The sequence below is a fragment of the Taurulus bubalis genome (assembly GCF_910589615.1).
Source record: "Taurulus bubalis genome assembly, chromosome: 3".
In the NCBI taxonomy this organism is placed as follows: Eukaryota; Metazoa; Chordata; class Actinopteri; order Perciformes; family Cottidae; genus Taurulus; species Taurulus bubalis.
In genome coordinates, this window is record NC_136591.1 from 13046562 (window position 1) to 13064195 (window position 17634).

The 17634-nt window shown below is 41.2% G+C and overlaps 3 protein-coding genes across 3 annotated transcripts; all 3 read right to left on the bottom strand.

Moving 5' to 3' along the window:
- Positions 1-3769: 3769 nt before the first annotated feature.
- Positions 3770-5993, bottom strand: LOC306734648 (ependymin-like). The gene is made up of 6 exons (XM_079216009.1): positions 5894-5993; positions 5682-5716; positions 5397-5531; positions 5120-5312; positions 4863-4950; positions 3770-4147 (listed from the first exon to the last, which is right to left on the bottom strand). The coding sequence occupies exons 1-6, from the start codon at positions 5958-5960 to the stop codon at positions 4024-4026; spliced, it is 642 nt and encodes a 213-aa protein (XP_079072135.1). The 5' UTR covers positions 5961-5993; the 3' UTR covers positions 3770-4023.
- A 503-nt stretch (positions 5994-6496) lies between these two features.
- Positions 6497-8710, bottom strand: LOC306734181 (ependymin-like). The gene is made up of 6 exons (XM_079215518.1): positions 8606-8710; positions 8388-8422; positions 8132-8266; positions 7177-7363; positions 7004-7091; positions 6497-6869 (listed from the first exon to the last, which is right to left on the bottom strand). The coding sequence occupies exons 1-6, from the start codon at positions 8670-8672 to the stop codon at positions 6743-6745; spliced, it is 639 nt and encodes a 212-aa protein (XP_079071644.1). The 5' UTR covers positions 8673-8710; the 3' UTR covers positions 6497-6742.
- Positions 8711-8908: 198 nt separating this feature from the next.
- Positions 8909-16713, bottom strand: alpk1 (alpha-kinase 1). The gene is made up of 13 exons (XM_079214587.1): positions 16564-16713; positions 16106-16260; positions 15823-16021; positions 15531-15590; positions 15351-15437; positions 15193-15269; positions 15001-15096; positions 14793-14897; positions 12418-14221; positions 11791-11938; positions 11544-11706; positions 10716-10902; positions 8909-10595 (listed from the first exon to the last, which is right to left on the bottom strand). The coding sequence occupies exons 1-13, from the start codon at positions 16676-16678 to the stop codon at positions 10381-10383; spliced, it is 3411 nt and encodes a 1136-aa protein (XP_079070713.1). The 5' UTR covers positions 16679-16713; the 3' UTR covers positions 8909-10380.
- Between the last annotated feature and the right edge of the window lie 921 nt (positions 16714-17634).

Genomic DNA, 17634 nt, shown 5'->3' on the forward strand with positions numbered 1-17634 from the left:
AAGCCTATAGATGTACTGTTATTAAACACCTGAACTGATTTTCTCCCTGCTTTCTCTGCATTTCGGTCCAGTTTGGCTTTTCCCCGAGTCGTGCCCCCATCAGTGTTTTGAGAAACATTACCACACAAACAACCCATAATGTCGGTGGTGATGGAGTTGACCAACAAATCCACTAAGAGTGGTATGTTGTGGTTCGCACAACTCTGCACTACAGGCATTTGAGAAGAAAACAAAACCCACATTAAAGGACACCATAATGCTGACAGTGCTGTGTGATTAGTTACAGGGAGAACACAATTCTAATGTCTATTTAAAATACCATCCAGTTTGCCTTTTATGTCGCCTTTTGTAATACTTTTCCTATTGTTATTGTCAGTGAAAATCAATGCCACTTGTAGATGGATGAGCGCTTGATGAAAGTGACAGATTGTGGAAAAATGCTAGTTAGTGTTAATGCCATATCATTTAACTCAGTGATTAAACTAAATGGGTGTTAAGTAGCCACTGTGTGATACACATACATATTGGAGTGTGTCTGTGCCTTTCTTCTTGAGGCAATTCAAAGGCTACAACAACAATTGTCGGCATATTAAAAAACTTTCCACAAAGTATTGATACCATATCCCAATGTCAGGCCATTGTTATTACGGCAATTTAGGGTTCCCTAAGACATGTTTTCATACAAGCTTAATTTACAAAAATAATACAAAATTAACAACAAAATAAATGGAAATTCAATCAATTATAATTTATCAGATAAAAAATGTCACACTATGGTTGGTTAGAACAGGGGTGTCAAACTCATTTTAGTTAAGGGTCTTAAACTGCCCATTTTGATCTCAAGTGGGCCGGACCAGTAAAATCACAGCATAATAGCACATAACGACAATATTACTCTGTTTAAATCATTGGTGACGGTTTTTGGATTATAAACCCTATTTTAAGGTCTTTCTACAATAAACTAAAACATAAAGACCAAAAATTCATAAATCAGCTCACTGTTTATCTGCCTGGGCTCTCCTCTGCAGATTCCCTCGCTTTGTGACACGTTTGTGACGCCACTTTCATGAAGTGATACATTTTTAACGACTGTAGTGGTGTCTGTCATAGGTATCAACTGGACTGGACCCCCTGGCGGGCCGTATGTTTGACACCCCTGGGTTAGAATGTACAACGACTCATTTGGGCATTGTTACATTGTAGGTCAAATAAAAATAATAATTTTGGAGCGGGGTGGAAGAGGGGTAATATTACGCCGAAAAAATGTCCCAGCTTAATAAATCCTAAACAAACAAAGGAAAAAAACGTGGGTTTTCTCTGATTAAATTAGCAAAATATACATGACAAAACTATTCTTTGAGACCATAAGGTCATAAATAAAGGAGAATAAAAATCAGATTCTCTGAGATTAAACTCACAAATTTATGAGAGAAAAAGAGAATAAATAGTGGGGCTTTCTGTCAGGGATCCACATTGCTTCTTTTTGCAAGGTGAGATCAACTTGATCACATCACAGATACGAATGACGTAACGTGAGCCGCCAATTACAAAATGTATTATATTGTAGTGAACTTAAGCTCACAACTCAAAGCAAATGTTGCTCTGAGTTGTGACATCTTGCTCTACAGCCAGCCTCGCAGGGTCTCGCAGATTGACCATGTCAATCTGCCACTGGACCAGCGTTCTTGCATAGCTAGTGGATAATAACATTAATATTCTGGAAGGCCTAAAATATCCAGATGCTTGCAAATTTGTCTTTTTGCAATACAGTGTACTTTGAAGGGAAATAAATGGACGGCAGCAAACTGATTGATTGACAGCCTTTAATTGTGCAAACAGACATTACATAAAATTTTAACACCACAGTGTCTTCATCAGAGTCAAAGAGGAAGTGCACTTTGAATAGCCTGATTAAGGAAGCAAGTGAATGTACACAGTGCCAGGTCTTATTGCATTTAGCTGCTGTTCATTGTTGCTGTTCAGTGGTGGCGGTACAGGTAATGAGAGAGCGTGCCTCCCTGTACATCTCTGGCAAACACTGTCATCTTGCGCTCAAAGGCCAAAACATCCTCCAGCATCTGCAGAGCCGTGCCCCCCTTTCACAAATCACTTCTGTGCTCCTCTCATACTTGGTGCCCCGTCAGTAGCCACTGACACCATGCGGGGGTCGTGTTCATTTATTTTATTTTTAAACAATTCACAACAGCCTCACACATGTCCTCCCCCCTGTGTTTGCCCTTTTAGCTGTATTAATTAAATTATTTCTTCATGTGGCCCATCCAGGTTCATATAGTATATCTGCATAACAGTGCTGTCTGCTCAATGTCGTTTACATCTCTTGACTTATCACAGGCGATTGAGAAAGCAGGAGTTGATTGAGTATGTCCTCAATTTGCTAACTGATGATGTTTTTCCCCATTTTAAAAAACCTTTAAAAAAAAGGTTGCAGGCTGGGTCCAGGTACTTTACAGTCCAGCCGATCCCGGTCCCACGTCTCCAGTCGGCGGTCCCATTTCGCTCTATGGAGCCCCGGTCTCGCTCTACGGAGCTCTACGGAGCCCCAGCAGCCTCCGGAGCCCCACTCTCCGGAGTGGAGTATGTATTATTCATAATCAGAAATTCAATCAATTGAAGCAGTGATAAGAAATTGTGTGTGATTCTCTCTATTCTTTTCATGAGTCCACCGTAATCATTTCCTACAAAAAAGCTGCGGCTCAAAAAAGGTTGAAAGACACTGTTCTATACAAACCAGTATTTGGGTCATTCCATCAGAACACCAACCCAAGTTTATTGAAAAACTGATAAAAAACGTTTTACTGTCTACAGATGTGGCTTATATCAAAAAAGCAAAAGGAAAACAATAATTTTTGGGAGCAATAATGAATTACAAACATGGATTTTGCATGTGCTAAACGGTGTTCTCTCTTCTTGCAAACAATGTAGATTGATGTTTTAAAATGGTCATCACTGGGTTATTGTAACATTGGAATGATGAATAACTGTTTGAACACATACTGTAAGAGCCAAATATGGTGGTGAAAATATATGTTCCTGCTCCTAACACATACTATTTTAAACTGCAGGTACATTAAGTACATGTAAGAGAATTTAAGGTCAACACTGCCGTCTTGTGTTGGCATGGGCATATTGCTTTTAGAAACCTCGTCTAGGAATTGTGGGAATCAAGAGGCACAGGAGTGTAACAAAGTAAGGAGTAAAGTATATTTAAATTGAGACTGGGGTTGCACTTACTGTATACTTAAATTCTTGTTTAGTCTATGGATTTTCACCATTAGTTCTCTCTTTAAATTAATTTAAATAAGAATAATACTTTGGCAAAAGAGCCTGCACAACATCTCGCTCATTTGATAGTTTCAATCCCATAGGTGCACATTAGAAGTGTTTTTTTTATTGTTCAGTTATACAACAATTTGAACAAACAATTTGCTACAATCAAATTATTCATAACTGTCTCATTCAAATTTCCGGAACATCAGATATTTTTATTACCATGAAACAATCTTGTTGGATTAACGCTCATTGAAATATTTATTTTACCTTACACTGACATACTATCAAGAGCATGCAATGTTCTAGATCAGAATATATGAAATATTTGTATGTCTTGTCTTATTGTATGTATATTTTTCAGGTCAATCCATACAGGGTTCTTCACTATTATCTAGTTTGCAGCTAAACCTTCAATCAAATAATTTAAGTAAATGCCAGATTAATCAAAAATGACAATAATCATGAGTTACAGCCCCAACAATGTAAAACATTCAGATTTAATTGGAACTAAGTCTATAAACTTTGATTTGTGTTTGAGTTTTCAACTTATATGTAAATGAAAAAAAGGTCAAGACTGCCAACTCCCAACATAGTTTCAAACCAGCAACAAATGTATTCATTCAAATTGATTGAGTCATTTTTACCCACAGACAATCGGCTCCCAAATTCTATAGACAGTGCAAAGAGTTACATACAGTGATCAATGCAGTGCACTACATTTCTGAAAATATCTTAAAACATATTGAAGAAGGTCACTGGATCATCATCAAGCCTTTTTTCCAGCTGTGCACCCTGACAGAAATGTGGAGGGATGAGCCGTTGAGGGTCCACTAGTCCGATGACGTTGTTGAAGAAGCTGAAGGCGACAAATGGGAAGAACACGTGATGAAATCCTCCAGAAAAAATTATGGATGCTACTGTCATTTACTACAACCAGGAACGAAGAGCATCCAGAATTCCGGGCGATTCGTGAGTTTTTGGGAGGAGAGTGTGAAAGGCTTGAGCCAGGAGATGGTTCGCTCAGCTTAGCCCTCATAAAACCTGAACTTGTTGTTTTTACTAGTCTTCATGCTAAGCTAACCAAATCATCTCCTGGCTGGAGCTTCATATTTAGCAGACAGATAGTCGAGTGTGGTATCAAACTTCAGCTCTAACTCTCAGTAAGAAAGGATTATGAAAGGTTGAACTATTCCTTTAGGATAAGTAAACTATTCCTTTAGGATAAGTAAATGCTCTTTAATTTTCTTTACAGTGTTATAATGTATGTTTTGCTCTTGTATGTTCTGTTTTTGTACTGTCTCTTGTGAGCTGAAGACACTTTTTCACAGCTAATATTTTCCTTCTGCATAACAGAAAATACAACTAATAACACTAATCATGGCTCTATTTTATTCGGCATGATACCAGTGAAGGCACTGACACATCGTGTTATTAGTTCACCTGTGTTTGACAAGTCTAAATGTCTTTGAGAGAGTTGACAAAATTGTATTCTGTTCCATTTTATATGTTTAATTCTTCTGATGAGAAATCGTATACTTCACATTTGTGAGTTGTGGTGTGCAGGCACTGACCTCGTCACCATCCATCCATTTTTTCTGGTATGAAACAGAGTGCTGACAGGGATGCATCCAAACGCTGTGACCGTGCTCATGTACTTTGCTGCAGAGACAGAAATGGATCACATGTGAGCTCAGGCGGCGCAACCAGAAGAGCAGGTTTGTTTGCATAAAATACTTGGGCGGTGATTAGACAGAAGAATCACAGACGGTCATGTGCTCCAGTATACCACATGATTCATTTCCTCTTATTTAGTTTCCTCTTTCCGTACCTGGTCCCTTCTTCATTTGCAGCTCCCCCTCCCAGGTGTTGACGAGGACTCCCTGTCCTGGACCAGAGGAGCTGCCGATAACAACCTGTCCCAGAAGGGACGCATTCCGTGGGATCTCCATGGGGTGGAAGTCGGCACTCAGTGGCTTCTTGGAGCATGTTCGGTTCCTGTTGTTAATCTTATACATGACACCCTGCAGGACAGAATGGCATTATACAGCAATTTGTGTTGCACATGGCATCTCCGAGTGTAGATAGCAATACCATGTTGCCATTACCTGTCTGAAGAGTAAAAGTACATCGAGGTGGAAGGTCTTATTGTCGTAAGATCCAAACTCTGAGAGGCGGATGCGCTTTCCCAGTGCGTCATATTCGTACTTGGCATAAGCCATCAACTTCTCATTTTGGGCGGACTTGGAAAATCACATAAAACATTTAATTGAAAGTCTTGCAGCGAGCAATGCTTTGGATATGACCACTTCACTCCAACTTAACATATTTTGAACAATAGTAATCCAGTATGGTGAATACAATCTGAGTTGTGTGAGGAGATGCAAACTTACCACGCTGAGGCTTCCAGTCAGCAGCGGCGGGGATGCTGTTAGTTAGAAATAAGTGTGTTATTATAAAAGAGGCATTCACGTCACAGCTGTGGGTAGCTTGCTATGCAGTCATGCTATTTCCTCATGAAGGCAGAAGCAAAAACAGAACATGATCAGTATTTAGAGAACAAACAGGATTTACAAATGAAATCAGCATCTCTAGATGTACTCACTGCATGGCTTTGGCCTCTGAGCAAGGCAGCCCACTGACAGGCACACAAACAGGACGAATGTTCTCATGCTGTCTGATGGTGGATGCACCTTTCCTTTGCACGCAGACGCAACTATGCTGCTGTGTGAGAGCGCTCACTTCCTTATAAACCAGCTGGGGAGGCTCCCACTCGGACTACACTGCCAGGTTTTCTTTTGGTTCCAGCAGCTCCAACAGCTGTCCTGTCAGAATAAACAGACAGCATCAGTGATAGTATGTGTCCATGTGACTCAGGTGGCACAACTTTTCCCAGATGCTCCAGGTCTGAATCTGGCATGAAATGTTTGTGTCATCTCGTCTTGTTTCTCTCAGTCCTTGCGTTAAAAAAATAATAATATATGAAACTTTGACCTTTAACTTTCGGGGAAATGTCAAATTAACGTCAACATATTTTCTAAAGATGCAGGGATGTTGATTCATGAATTTTTAATAGTCATCTTATTTAATTGGCAGTTTATTGCATGAAGTGAACTCTTCCCGTCATGCCTAACTTTTGCCGTAATATTACAATGCTGTATATATCATGACGCCATTAACCACAGACACAAGGTGAAATATATTAATTAGTTTTTTATTCTTCAGTCCTCATTAATAAACATTACATATGGTCACACATAATCATGTTTGTTAGCTTTGTAATCCATTGTCAATATGAAAATAGACAGAAATATGTCAAACAAATAAAACAACAATATTTGTTATCAGGCAAATTTTGTCTGAGATGCTCCAGGTGCTTGGAATTACACGTGACTTTGCAGTTGTAAATGTGTAAATCTTTTTCTTTTTTCAAATCATTAGTTAAAGGAGGCCTTCAAGGCTTGTTAATGAACAAGCTGAGGAAGTCGGTCTGCTCCTCAACCTTCATCTCTGCATCCAGACAGAAGCCTGGAGGGTTGAGCCGATCGGGCTCCGGTATCCCAAGCACGTTGTTGAATAAGCTAGCAAACAGAAAGACGGAGACATAAGGACATCTTGGAACGATGCAAATACTTATTTTTCAAAAGTCCCACTGTCCTTTCTGCCCTTTGGAGCGATTTTTACAGTGTCGATGTCAATGTTGATGTCAACTCACCTTGTCACCATCCATCCAAACTTTTCAGTGTGATACACAGTAGTGACAGGAACACAACCGAATTCAGTGACTGTGCTAATGAACTTTCCTGTAAGGCCAGAGGAGAAAATGAATGTATTAATAGACCGGAATGGATGTACAGAGGCATTTCCTACCGTTACATGCTCTCTAACCTGCTTTGTCGGGCAGATCTCCCGTCCACGTGTTGACCAGGAGTCCTTGTCCAGGTTCAGACGAGCTGCCTAGAACCACCTGGCCCATCAGAGACGCATCTTTCGGGATTGCCATCGGGTGGAAGTCTTCCTTCAGAGGCTTTTTCTTGCATGTGCGGTCATGTTCGTTAATCTCATACATAGCACCCTAGTGGATACAAGTTGTGGGATGAGGATGACAATTGCTTATTTTTGTTTAATTTCATATTCTTTCTTCGTCCACACTTATATATAATACAATTATGTCCTGTGCATAGATTGAACACCAATTAAATCCAGGATGAGTGAAAGGGAGGGACCAAAATGTGGTAAACTGCAGCACATGACTTTCTGTGATTGAATCGTATTTTATGTAAATAAATCTGCCTGTCTGGTTGTGCTGCCACATCTAATTTATGATTATGCATGTGGATTTATGAACAAAAAGTGAAGATTTGTAATGCTTTTTTGAAGCACCGTACCATTACTGTAGAGCAAGTTGATATTAAATATTATAGTATCTCCAAATTCTGCTATTGCCATGTTACATTACTATTTAAGCACTTAAATATGTATATTCACATGACTACTTTCATTTACGTTATATATTTCGACCGAGACAGATAAATGCAGTTAATGTGAACTCCAACACATTGACATTTAATATTATGGTTGTGCTGATAACCGAAGGACCACTCCTTATGTAAATAATTTGCAAGGTCCACATCAAATTTGTACTCCCATAATAATATAAGTCCCACTGCACTTCTGCATGGCAACTTGGCAAATCTTATCGAGTACCGACTTTGAGTACACTCTGGTTGTAGATCTTTGATGCTTCTATTAATAAAATGATTACTCTTGTTCTTTTCACTTTTAATCAGGAGCGACCTCACTCCATCACACATATTTGGGACTTTCATGCCAATGCGTTCACCTCTCTGTAGAGCAGCAGAGCGTCGTAGGTGAAGGACTTATTCTCGAACGTGCCCAGCTCCATGACCCGGACCCGTTGTCCCAGTGCATCGTACAGGTATTTGGCGTAAGTCGACAGCTTTTCATTCTGTGTGGTCTGGAGAAAGACCATGCGAGTGAGTGAGATTACAGCTCCCTCTTTCACATACCGTAAAAGTGCTTAGTCACTACACTCTGGTCAGGTGCTGATTTATGACTCAGAAACAAGGCTCACTCACCACAGTAAGGTCTCCGCTCAGAAGAGGAGGACTGGCTGTGTTATGGGAGAAGATGCGAGAAATTATGCCATTGCGTTTTGTAACAAAAACACACATTTGAAACTGTAATATTACACAAGTCTGATAAACGTCTAATTTATCATTGGACAACATTGAGTATTAAGAAAGAATAAAATGTCATAAGAAATAAGAGCTGAGAGATTTGTTATTGTACTTACAGCATGGGTGAGGCTTCTGAGCCAGGCAGCCTGCCAGGAAGCACGTTAAAACTATAAAGAGCATCATACTTTAGGATTCCACGCTTCAGCCAGCCACAAACACTCTGGTGCCTGAAAGGAGAGTCACTTCCTTATAAATAGGGGCAGAGGCTCCAGGAGGAAGTCCGGCTTCACAGGGTTTATCTTTAACCCCGTAGCTCTCATGGGTGAAAAGCCGCCGTCATCAGGCTCACATCTAGATAAAAGGCCATATATCTCTCCCTGCAAACAACGTCTACTTTATGTTCACTAGAATGACAATAATAATAATAGTAATAATGCAGTTTATTTGTATAGCGCTTTAAAAAGGTAGTCAATGTCACTTTACATGGTAAAAACAGAATCGATAAAACAATAACAAGAGAGATTACATCATAGCCAGGAACAAAAACAAAAACATACATAACTAGCATCACAGGTTTAAAGCAGATTTAAATAAAATACATATTGAGATGTAGGCCTACAAATGATTGTGTGCATGTTAAGAAATATTAGTTCTGCACATTTAGCTCAGCACAGAATGCAACAATACACAAGTTCTCCGTATAATATGCTCTTTTATTAAAGATCATGCAGACAGTGACTGCGAGTTCAACCTACAGTGGGTCAGGGGTAAAGCATGTTGTGTTCACAAAAGACGAACCCTAACAAACTCAGAACTGGATTTTCAGCTGACTGGAGAGGGAGGCTCAGACTGCTAACAGCTCCAAGAGTGACATCACTGTCATGTGATGAGGAGGTGTATGACTGTTGTAGTAAGAGCACCTGCTTGTCTTACAATCTTTCTAGCACATACCGTATCTAACAATAATACTACTTTATAGATTCACTATGTTTATTTGAGTTACACAGTAACGGTTGAGGTCATACACGGCCATTATGCAGTTTTGCTGTATGTATAACAAGGTCATAATACATTTCCTCAGTTATTATCAACAATGTCTACATTAATCTGGTTGTGTACATATCCTCAGGCACCAGTGTGATAGGTTTGAAGGTTGAAAAACAGCAGCAGCAGCAGCATCTTAAAATATAGTCCCATCATCGGACATTTTGAACAAATGTATGCCAATGACAAAGAAACCTTAAAATTAAAGTAATTGACTGACCCTAGCGTGTGTTTATTCACACCCCCATCATGTTTGAATGAAGATGGCTGCATCTTATTCATTTCTAGCCTTCATATATTTTGCATATTTTTAAAAGTCACTAGTCATGTTGGAATCTTGGTATGGTTATTTTCCATTTGTTATGAAAGCAAAAATGTAATTTGAATGTGTTGAATTTGCAACAAATCTGAATAGCTAACGGTTGGGTGTAAAATAGGACGGTGCAAGATCAGATTTCTTTAGTGCTGATGAAGGAAACTTTTCATAAAACACGACCTTTACACTGAACAATATTTTTCCTGTGCAGTTACAGGTGGTTCCTGCACCGCCAATCCAGTTAGACAGCAATGTAATAGCACAGTGAATAGACCGTGATTATTTATAAAAGCATAATTTCCAAAGGAAAACAAACAAGAAGGTATTTTTTGTTATTTATTGCAGTGGATCTAGCTTGAGATTGCTATTCATGCCTAGAACGTTTATACATTTAGCAACTCAGATAGAATGTAATTTAACTTTAAACTATTTATATACTTTTGTTGATTTGGACTTGTCTGCACTGCTATGTTGTTGCTGCTAGAATCCTTGATTGATCAGTTCATTATGAATACAAATGAATAAAAACACTCAACAAGGTTTCTGAGACAGAACATGCGGCGGTTGTAGCACTGGAGGTAGTTGGAGCAGCTGGCAAATGCTATTGCACTCTGGCCCATGTTGCTCTTCCAGGAAGTACCTGAGGCCTCTGGCAGCGAAGTTGGAGGGGCCTTTGGGGGTTTTGGTGGAGTGGATCTGGGGGTCAGTGAGGTAAGTCAGCCCTTTGCCATTGGCTGTCACCCACCCTGTAAAAAAAGAGAGAACAAATTTAAATACAGTATATGTATATACACACGCACGCACATGCACACGCACACGCACACACACACACACAGACACAGACACACACACACACACACACACACCTTGCAGGTCTACAACAACTTCCTGATAGTCGGAGAGCAAGTAGGTGAAGTGTCCGAAGGCAAGGCCATATTCTGTAGCCTGGAACCTCTCGTCCTTCTTTCCTGTGTTGTTGGTCAGTTTGACAAAGTCTCCGAGCATGTAGGGCTCCACTGTTACACAGCCCGCCACCTGATTCCCATTCAGAATCTATCCGCAATTACAGAAAACAAGAGGGAAATATTAAAAGCCCTGTCTTTGTGGGCATCCTATATGGCTGTATAATATAATCATCTCCTATAATCCAATGGCTTTACTCACTTCTCAAAATACTCACCAGGGCAACTGTTGCAGTGTTACAACATTTTGTTTAATTTGAGATGAAGGTATTCAGGCCAAATTTGTAAATGTAATCCATAATACAATTTCTTATTTTGGGCCAGTTCATTCAATGGAGTGCAGAGACAATTAAGAGACTACTTGCCACTAAGCTATTATTTGTAGAATTATTTCCCATTTCTCCCTTTTAACGGCTCATTGTACCTTATAGACTAATAAACAACAAAGTATTGCCTCTACTACAGTGAGTAGAGACTTTATTTCTGGCTATAAACTGCCAACTGGAGGGTGTACTGGGATTACGTTAGAAACACTGCTCCAAGGCTGCTGGAGGCTGTTCTGCACTCTGCTGCCTCTAAGCTATGTATTTGTATATGAGGTCCTATTAAAGTGGCAATTATAAATAATGTAATATTAATACTTTTGCAACATCTGGTACAAATTTCCTTAAATGAAGTAAAACTTAACACATTCATTTGATGTTTGCCGTGGTGTCTATGATTGGGCCTCACCAACAGCGCTTCTGAGGGAATGAAGAAGATCTGAGCCATCACTTCCTTGTCATAAAGACTCTTGTTGAACGCAGTCACATAGTGCTGGGCCGTCATCTGTCTCTCCACATCTTTCAGATGGAACTGGATCTCCTTTGGCTTCAAGTAGTCTTTCCCCACATAACTGAGAACATAATTACACAGACAAAGTGAAACTGAAGTCATTATGTTCAGGTCCAGGTTGCCCCTACAATGTGCAGCTGCATACCTGCTTAACCTTTCCTCCTGGTGTAAAAACTGCACCCATATTGCCGCTCTCTGCTGCCCCTGCACCCCCATCGGCTCCCCGATGTAAGCGCATGTCTCCCTGGCGGTCCACAGACCCGTGGCTTTGGAGAACTTTAAATGAAGAGCGCCTGATAGAGAAGACATTCAGAGGTTAGCAGACAGTTGCAACCAATGTTTTATGCAAAAGAGTGTAAGATTTCGAAGGATCTATTATATTCTTAACTATGTTTTCATGACTGTATGATATGAAAATAAGAATATTTGTGTTTTCGTTAGCTTAGGATGAGGGAACGCTCTTCACAAAGTCCGCCATGTTGCATTTCTCCAACATGCTTTGGAAATGGCTGATTGGAAAATTTTAACTTGTCACTCACACCTAGTTTCTACGTATAAAACGCTGAGAGAAAACCATCCTCATTTATGCTGGTTTTGATGCGAAGTACTATTTGCTCAGTTCAGAAAATATTGAGGTCAGAGTGTCACCAAAGTCGTGACAATTCATCCATTGCACCCATGCAATAGGTTACAATACATTGCCACCTGGCTAGTGTGGCTAGAAAGATGTACTGATGACAAAATTTCAACAAGTATGGGGATTCAAACTTACTGTGGGCAGTTCTGTGTGTCTTAAGTTTGAATTCTGTCTTGTCACTATGAAGTCTCTTCAGCAGACATTCATGGCAAACTCCAGCCAGGAGGGCTTGGTAATCCTGCTGGGACAACAAATACGGCCTCTCTGGGACAACATTAGCTACAGTGCTGTGCTTCAGGCAGCTGTAGCACATGGGGTTCTTCATCTGAGGGGCAACTCTATTTTCTGATAAAGTAACTTCCCCGTGTTGGTCTCCACTTTGATGCTCCTCCAGCATCTCAAATGAACTCCCTGTGGAGGTTTCAGTGGAAGCACACGGTTCTGGGGCCAACTGGGGAAGGTTTAGATGTGGGTTTGCAGAGGAGTTCTTGGTCGCAGGTTTTACAGATACTGAGTCAACTTCAGTCTGCATATTTGGGTTAACATTAAGGCTCTCCAGAGGTCGTGGCTTGAACAAGTCTCCAGATTCCCCTGCTGATGTATGGTTTTTGTGCGTGGGATCATGAGCTGAATAATTGGTTTCAGAATCAAGGGTTTTCAAGAGGAAGAAGCTCCTATCGGAATCTGTGCTGTGGCTGGTTCCTGCTTTTGAACGGCTGCTTGGCTGAGGTTTTCTGATGGTGGGAGAGTTCAGGTCAGCTGAAATGTTCTCCCATGACGACTGGGAACCAAAACTGTTATTGAGCAAGCTGGAGGGCGTTCCAAGTGCAAGCTGGGATAAGGATTGTGCTGCTCCCTCAGCTGCTGACGGCTTCAGCGCCACACTAATGTCAGTCATCCAAACCTCCTCAGTGCCCAGTGTCTCTATTCCTGCTTGTAACACTTCAAACTTCTCTGAATCCCCATTCACACTGGAAGAGGAAGTGCCCGGTATTAAAGGTCTCGGGACAGTTTGGGAACTGACTGCAGATTGGTTTTCATCAGCGAAATGAAGCATGCTGTCTGACCTATCATCATCAACCTCAGTGGTCAGACAGCTCTGATTACGTGCATTTTCTTCACGTTTAACAGCACCACTTCCCTTGAAGTTGCTGCTGCTGGGCCTAGGAGACCCTGAACTGCTCAGGGAGAAGTTCTGCCATGAAGAGCCAAGGTTATCTGTGCTTTCGAGAGTGGTACACAGGTCCGGCATCTGAGGTCGGGGCACAGTTGTTGACTTTAAACCCCTTTGTTGTGGATCCTCTCCTTTGGGTGGCACTTTGCAGGCCTCAGTGCTACATTCTGTGTTGAGTGTACCAATGGTTGTCCCCATTGCAGTTATACATAACCTCGCTCCATCTATCTCGTCCTTGGTCCTCTTACAGTGTGTGTTGGTTGTCTCACACACTGACGCATGGTACTTTTGGAATCTCTGCTTCACCTTGCCGAAGTCTTCCAGAGTGAAATTGACCAATGTGTCTTTGATGTTTCTGTAGCTGTCAGGGATAAAAGACCCCTTGTCTGAATTAAGGAAAGGCTCCACACGCAACAGAAACTTGACTTGGGCGACCAGATGCATGATTTCCGCACAGAGGCCGTTTTTGTCTTGGGTATCTGCGTTGCAGTAATCATAGAAATTTGCTAACGCTTTTTGGCAAGCTTGAGTTGCCTGTGCCACAACCTCAGGAGGAGTGCCGAGCCATTTGTGAGTGACAGTGAGAGAATAGGCAGCCTTCAGGAAGGTGTGAAGCTCCTGCTGGCTGGTGACCAGCTCGTCCTCTGCTTTGGTGAGCAGCCCGACTGAAAAGGCCTCTCTAGCCTGCAGGAGGAAAGACTGCCGTTGAGGGGCAGGGCACTGCACTGAGAAATTGTACGATAACAAACAGGTCCCTTGAGTTGCCTGAGGGGGAAAAAAGGCCAGAGAAAAGCAGAAGGATAATTAAAGCAGCAATAAGTAAGATTTAAACAGGTATGTCATGAGAACCCATACTTCATATCCAAGTCTATGCAAAAATTCTGAAACAGATATACAGTGTGAACGACAAATCCGTCTTGAAATTGATAGGAGGACAGTTAGTAACGCTAGCTGTTAGTAGGCAGCACAGCAGGACAGGTTGGATAAATAACAGAGCGAACAGCCAACGTTAACAGAGGTTGCATCGAGTACTATTACTATTGGATAAAAGGTCAATTATAACGTTATGGTGATGTGTTTAAATGTCATTTTGTAACATTTAATTTTTGAAGAGAAACTTGAGCTGGATCATTCGTGATTAATAATACTTTTGAAAAAAAAGTGGAATTACATTGGGTATTGAGATTCATAGGATTACACTGGTATTGATATCGACTACTGAATTTCTGGTATCTGGACATCACAATAGAAATGTCCGATTTTCATCATTATATTATTTTGATTTATGTCAGGCAACAGTGAGCCGTGGCAACGACCCGTCAATGGAAAGACTTACCACATTGGTCAACACATAGAGGGACGTGTACTGGCTGTACACCACCGCCATCTTAGCTGCCTGGGCTGCAGAGAGGAGACGGTGACTCCGGTCACCAAGTAAAGACTGCTCCAAACAATCAAACAGACATAGACAAGAAAGTATACAAAGCCTGCAATATTACAAAATATATATATTATTATATACAGTATATCTCAGATAAATTTACCAAATCAATATCTGGATTAGTCCTAAAAGCGTGGAAGTCCTCATCATTCATAGACACCAATATGTTGGCCAGTATGCCAAGAGAGGTTCCAATGCCCTATAAAATGTACAGACATGCAGAGCAAAGGTTATTAACAGTGTGGCTGTGTGGCTGGCAACTGTGATGGCAATATTGAGGTTGCATCTGGGCTACCTTTTTATCAGGTTGTGGAAGTGCGTAGAATCCAACCAGAGAGGCCCAGATTAGCTCTGCAGCCTCAAGCCACAGGCCTGACACAGAGCAGAAAACAGCCATGGTATCAGTGTGTCAGTGGAGTGAACTCTTTATTTCATTCAGGAAAAAAGACTTACCGAGCTTTTGCAAAATCATCCCACGTACTTGAACACTAACGGCCTGCACAAGAGCCCTGTCACTTTCACAGTGGTACACCCAACAACCTGTATAAGAAAGCAAAGATTTGCTTTTCATTTAGCTTGTAAGAAACATTATAATACATCGTTAAAAGGCAATATGAATGTCATAGCACCTACCGGTGGCTCCGCTGTTGTTAATCAGACTGCTCAGAATGTATTCTGCCTTCTGTAGTTTGCCTGGAGGGAAGATTATAGTAATGTTTATCCCGCTCTGTATCTCTTTAATGGCAATATGCAATGATGATTTTCACATTTTATAGTACGAATTTCCATGTTATTTCCCAAAACAATGATCAGGATGATTTATGAAGTGTGAACTCCTACATTCCCTTATATACAGTGCCAGTGGCTCCCCATAAAACACATTTCATCTTGATATTGAAGCACGCTCCCCTCAACCACACTGCACCAGAGTTAAAGTAGACCCTGGCCTGCCGTATGACCAGCTGGGGGGCCACAGGGTCGTCAGGGTGGCGTCTGTGGAGCAGCTTGGTGATCTTCAGCAGCCGGCTGGACTCGTCTGTCCAGTAGAGGAAGCGGTCGACTAAGAAGACCGCCGCCAGTGCCGTGCGTGGCTCCTGAGCCACGATGGAAGTCTTTAGAACCTCCTGGCAACACAGCAAACATAAATATAGGTCATTTTAATAAAGTAACACCACAAAGAAACCATCACTTAGCCGTGCCATTATTACCAGGAGCTGGGACAGGTGCTTGCTGATGAGGTCACTGAGGTTGGTCTTGTCGTCGGCACTGACTGACTGCTTGTACTGCCACTTCTCCGGCACAAAGGGCCACTTCATATCCATTGCCTCCTGCAGGAGAGAGGCCAGTTCTGCACAGAGCGAGTCTACAGGAAATGGTGGAATTTCATCAATCCAAAATAAGCAGGTGGCAATGCGAAGTGTTCATAAAACTGACAATGCTTGATAAACTTTTGCAAACTTTGTAAGAGAGGATAACTTCACTTAAAGCTACACTATAACCTTTTCAGCCCTCAAATTCATGCCAACTCCATGTTGGATTCACTGAGTAAAGAATGCTTTTGTCCCTCACTCTTTAAACAGACCCTACTCTCTTTACCCAAATCCCAATCAGACTTCCTCCCATGCCCAAATGACGATTGAACAAATAGCACCCTCTTCTGACTGACCTCTGCATATGCAGTAGTTCAGCCTCTCGGCCTCAGTGGGCTGGGTGGACCGTTGAGCTGCTGCCACTGCTCCGAGGCACTCCTGCAGGACATCCCCCACCTCCTGGCTGTCCATTCTGGTCAACAGAGGCTGTAGCTGTTGCCTGGGACTAAAGGATGTCCCCTGTCTTGACCTCTTCACCCCTGTTCCTGTATTAAAGTGATCCAAGAAGGGGAATCCCACTTAAAGACCAGAATGCTGTTGACAAAGGATTGCACCATCAGGTCTGCTTTTCAAAACATGAAAGCTTCAATCAATAATGAATATCACACAACAAATAAAACAGGAAAACTGCTCATCGTATTATTTTGATATTTATATTGTTGAATGATTTATTTAAATGTATTCATCCCCTCATTCATACCTATTTATGTATTTACTCATTAATTCACTCATTTTTCCCGATTGTATTATTACTGCTGCCACAAATATCATTAATGCCTCAAATACTTTTATGCCTAAGCTGCTTCCCTACAACGATTATTCACCAACAATCTTCTTCTCCCTGCACATCTGCAGTTAATCTTTCAGTATTCTGCATAACTGCATGTCATGTATGTGTCTTTGTTGTTGCAAAAAACAAACCATATAATAATACAAAACTCATTCTCAAAATAATTAAAGTTACACTCTCTATTTAACAGTCAGTAAACCATAGTCTCAGTTATTTCAATCAGCATATGTTGAGATGCATCATACAGTTGTACAGAAAACACAAATCCATTATTACGTGACCCTACGACGATGTTTCTATAGGACACTATTTTCACAAATACCACACAGTGAGAGAGTAGCCTACTGGACATGGACAGTGAAAAAGAAATGCAGACATAACTCAATAGGGGAAGTCATTGTTGTTTATGTCGCAACATTTAGCAAACGTTAACACTCTCTCTCTCTCTCTCTCTCTCTCTCTCTCTCTCTCTCTCTCTCTCTCTCTCTCTCTCTCTCTCTCTCTCTCTCTCTCTTATCATTATGTCCGCTTGATGAAACACTATTTTCATAAACAGTCACTAAACAGCACCTACCCT

Bases quoted from the DNA above. Each gene is read 5' to 3' on its own strand.
- LOC306734648 (XM_079216009.1), bottom strand. From the start codon at position 5,960: ATGAGAACATTCGTCCTGTTTGTGTGCCTGTCAGTGGGCTGCCTTGCT. The intron at 5,313-5,396 runs GTAATGGCAACA...TCTGTCCTGCAG, and splicing joins TACTTTTACTCTTCAGACAG to GGTGTCATGTATAAGATTAA. The intron at 4,951-5,119 runs GTACGGAAAGAG...CTGTCTCTGCAG, and splicing joins GCAAATGAAGAAGGGACCAG to CAAAGTACATGAGCACGGTC.
- LOC306734181 (XM_079215518.1), bottom strand. From the start codon at position 8,672: ATGATGCTCTTTATAGTTTTAACGTGCTTCCTGGCAGGCTGCCTGGCT. The intron at 7,364-8,131 runs GTGAACGCATTG...TGTATCCACTAG, and splicing joins CTCTGCTGCTCTACAGAGAG to GGTGCTATGTATGAGATTAA. The intron at 7,092-7,176 runs GTTAGAGAGCAT...CTGGCCTTACAG, and splicing joins AGATCTGCCCGACAAAGCAG to GAAAGTTCATTAGCACAGTC.
- alpk1 (XM_079214587.1), bottom strand. From the start codon at position 16,678: ATGGACAGCCAGGAGGTGGGGGATGTCCTGCAGGAGTGCCTCGGAGCA. The intron at 15,097-15,192 runs GTAGCCCAGATG...TACATTTTATAG, and splicing joins TTCCACAACCTGATAAAAAG to GGCATTGGAACCTCTCTTGG. The intron at 14,898-15,000 runs GTAAATTTATCT...TGTTTGGAGCAG, and splicing joins CTAATCCAGATATTGATTTG to TCTTTACTTGGTGACCGGAG.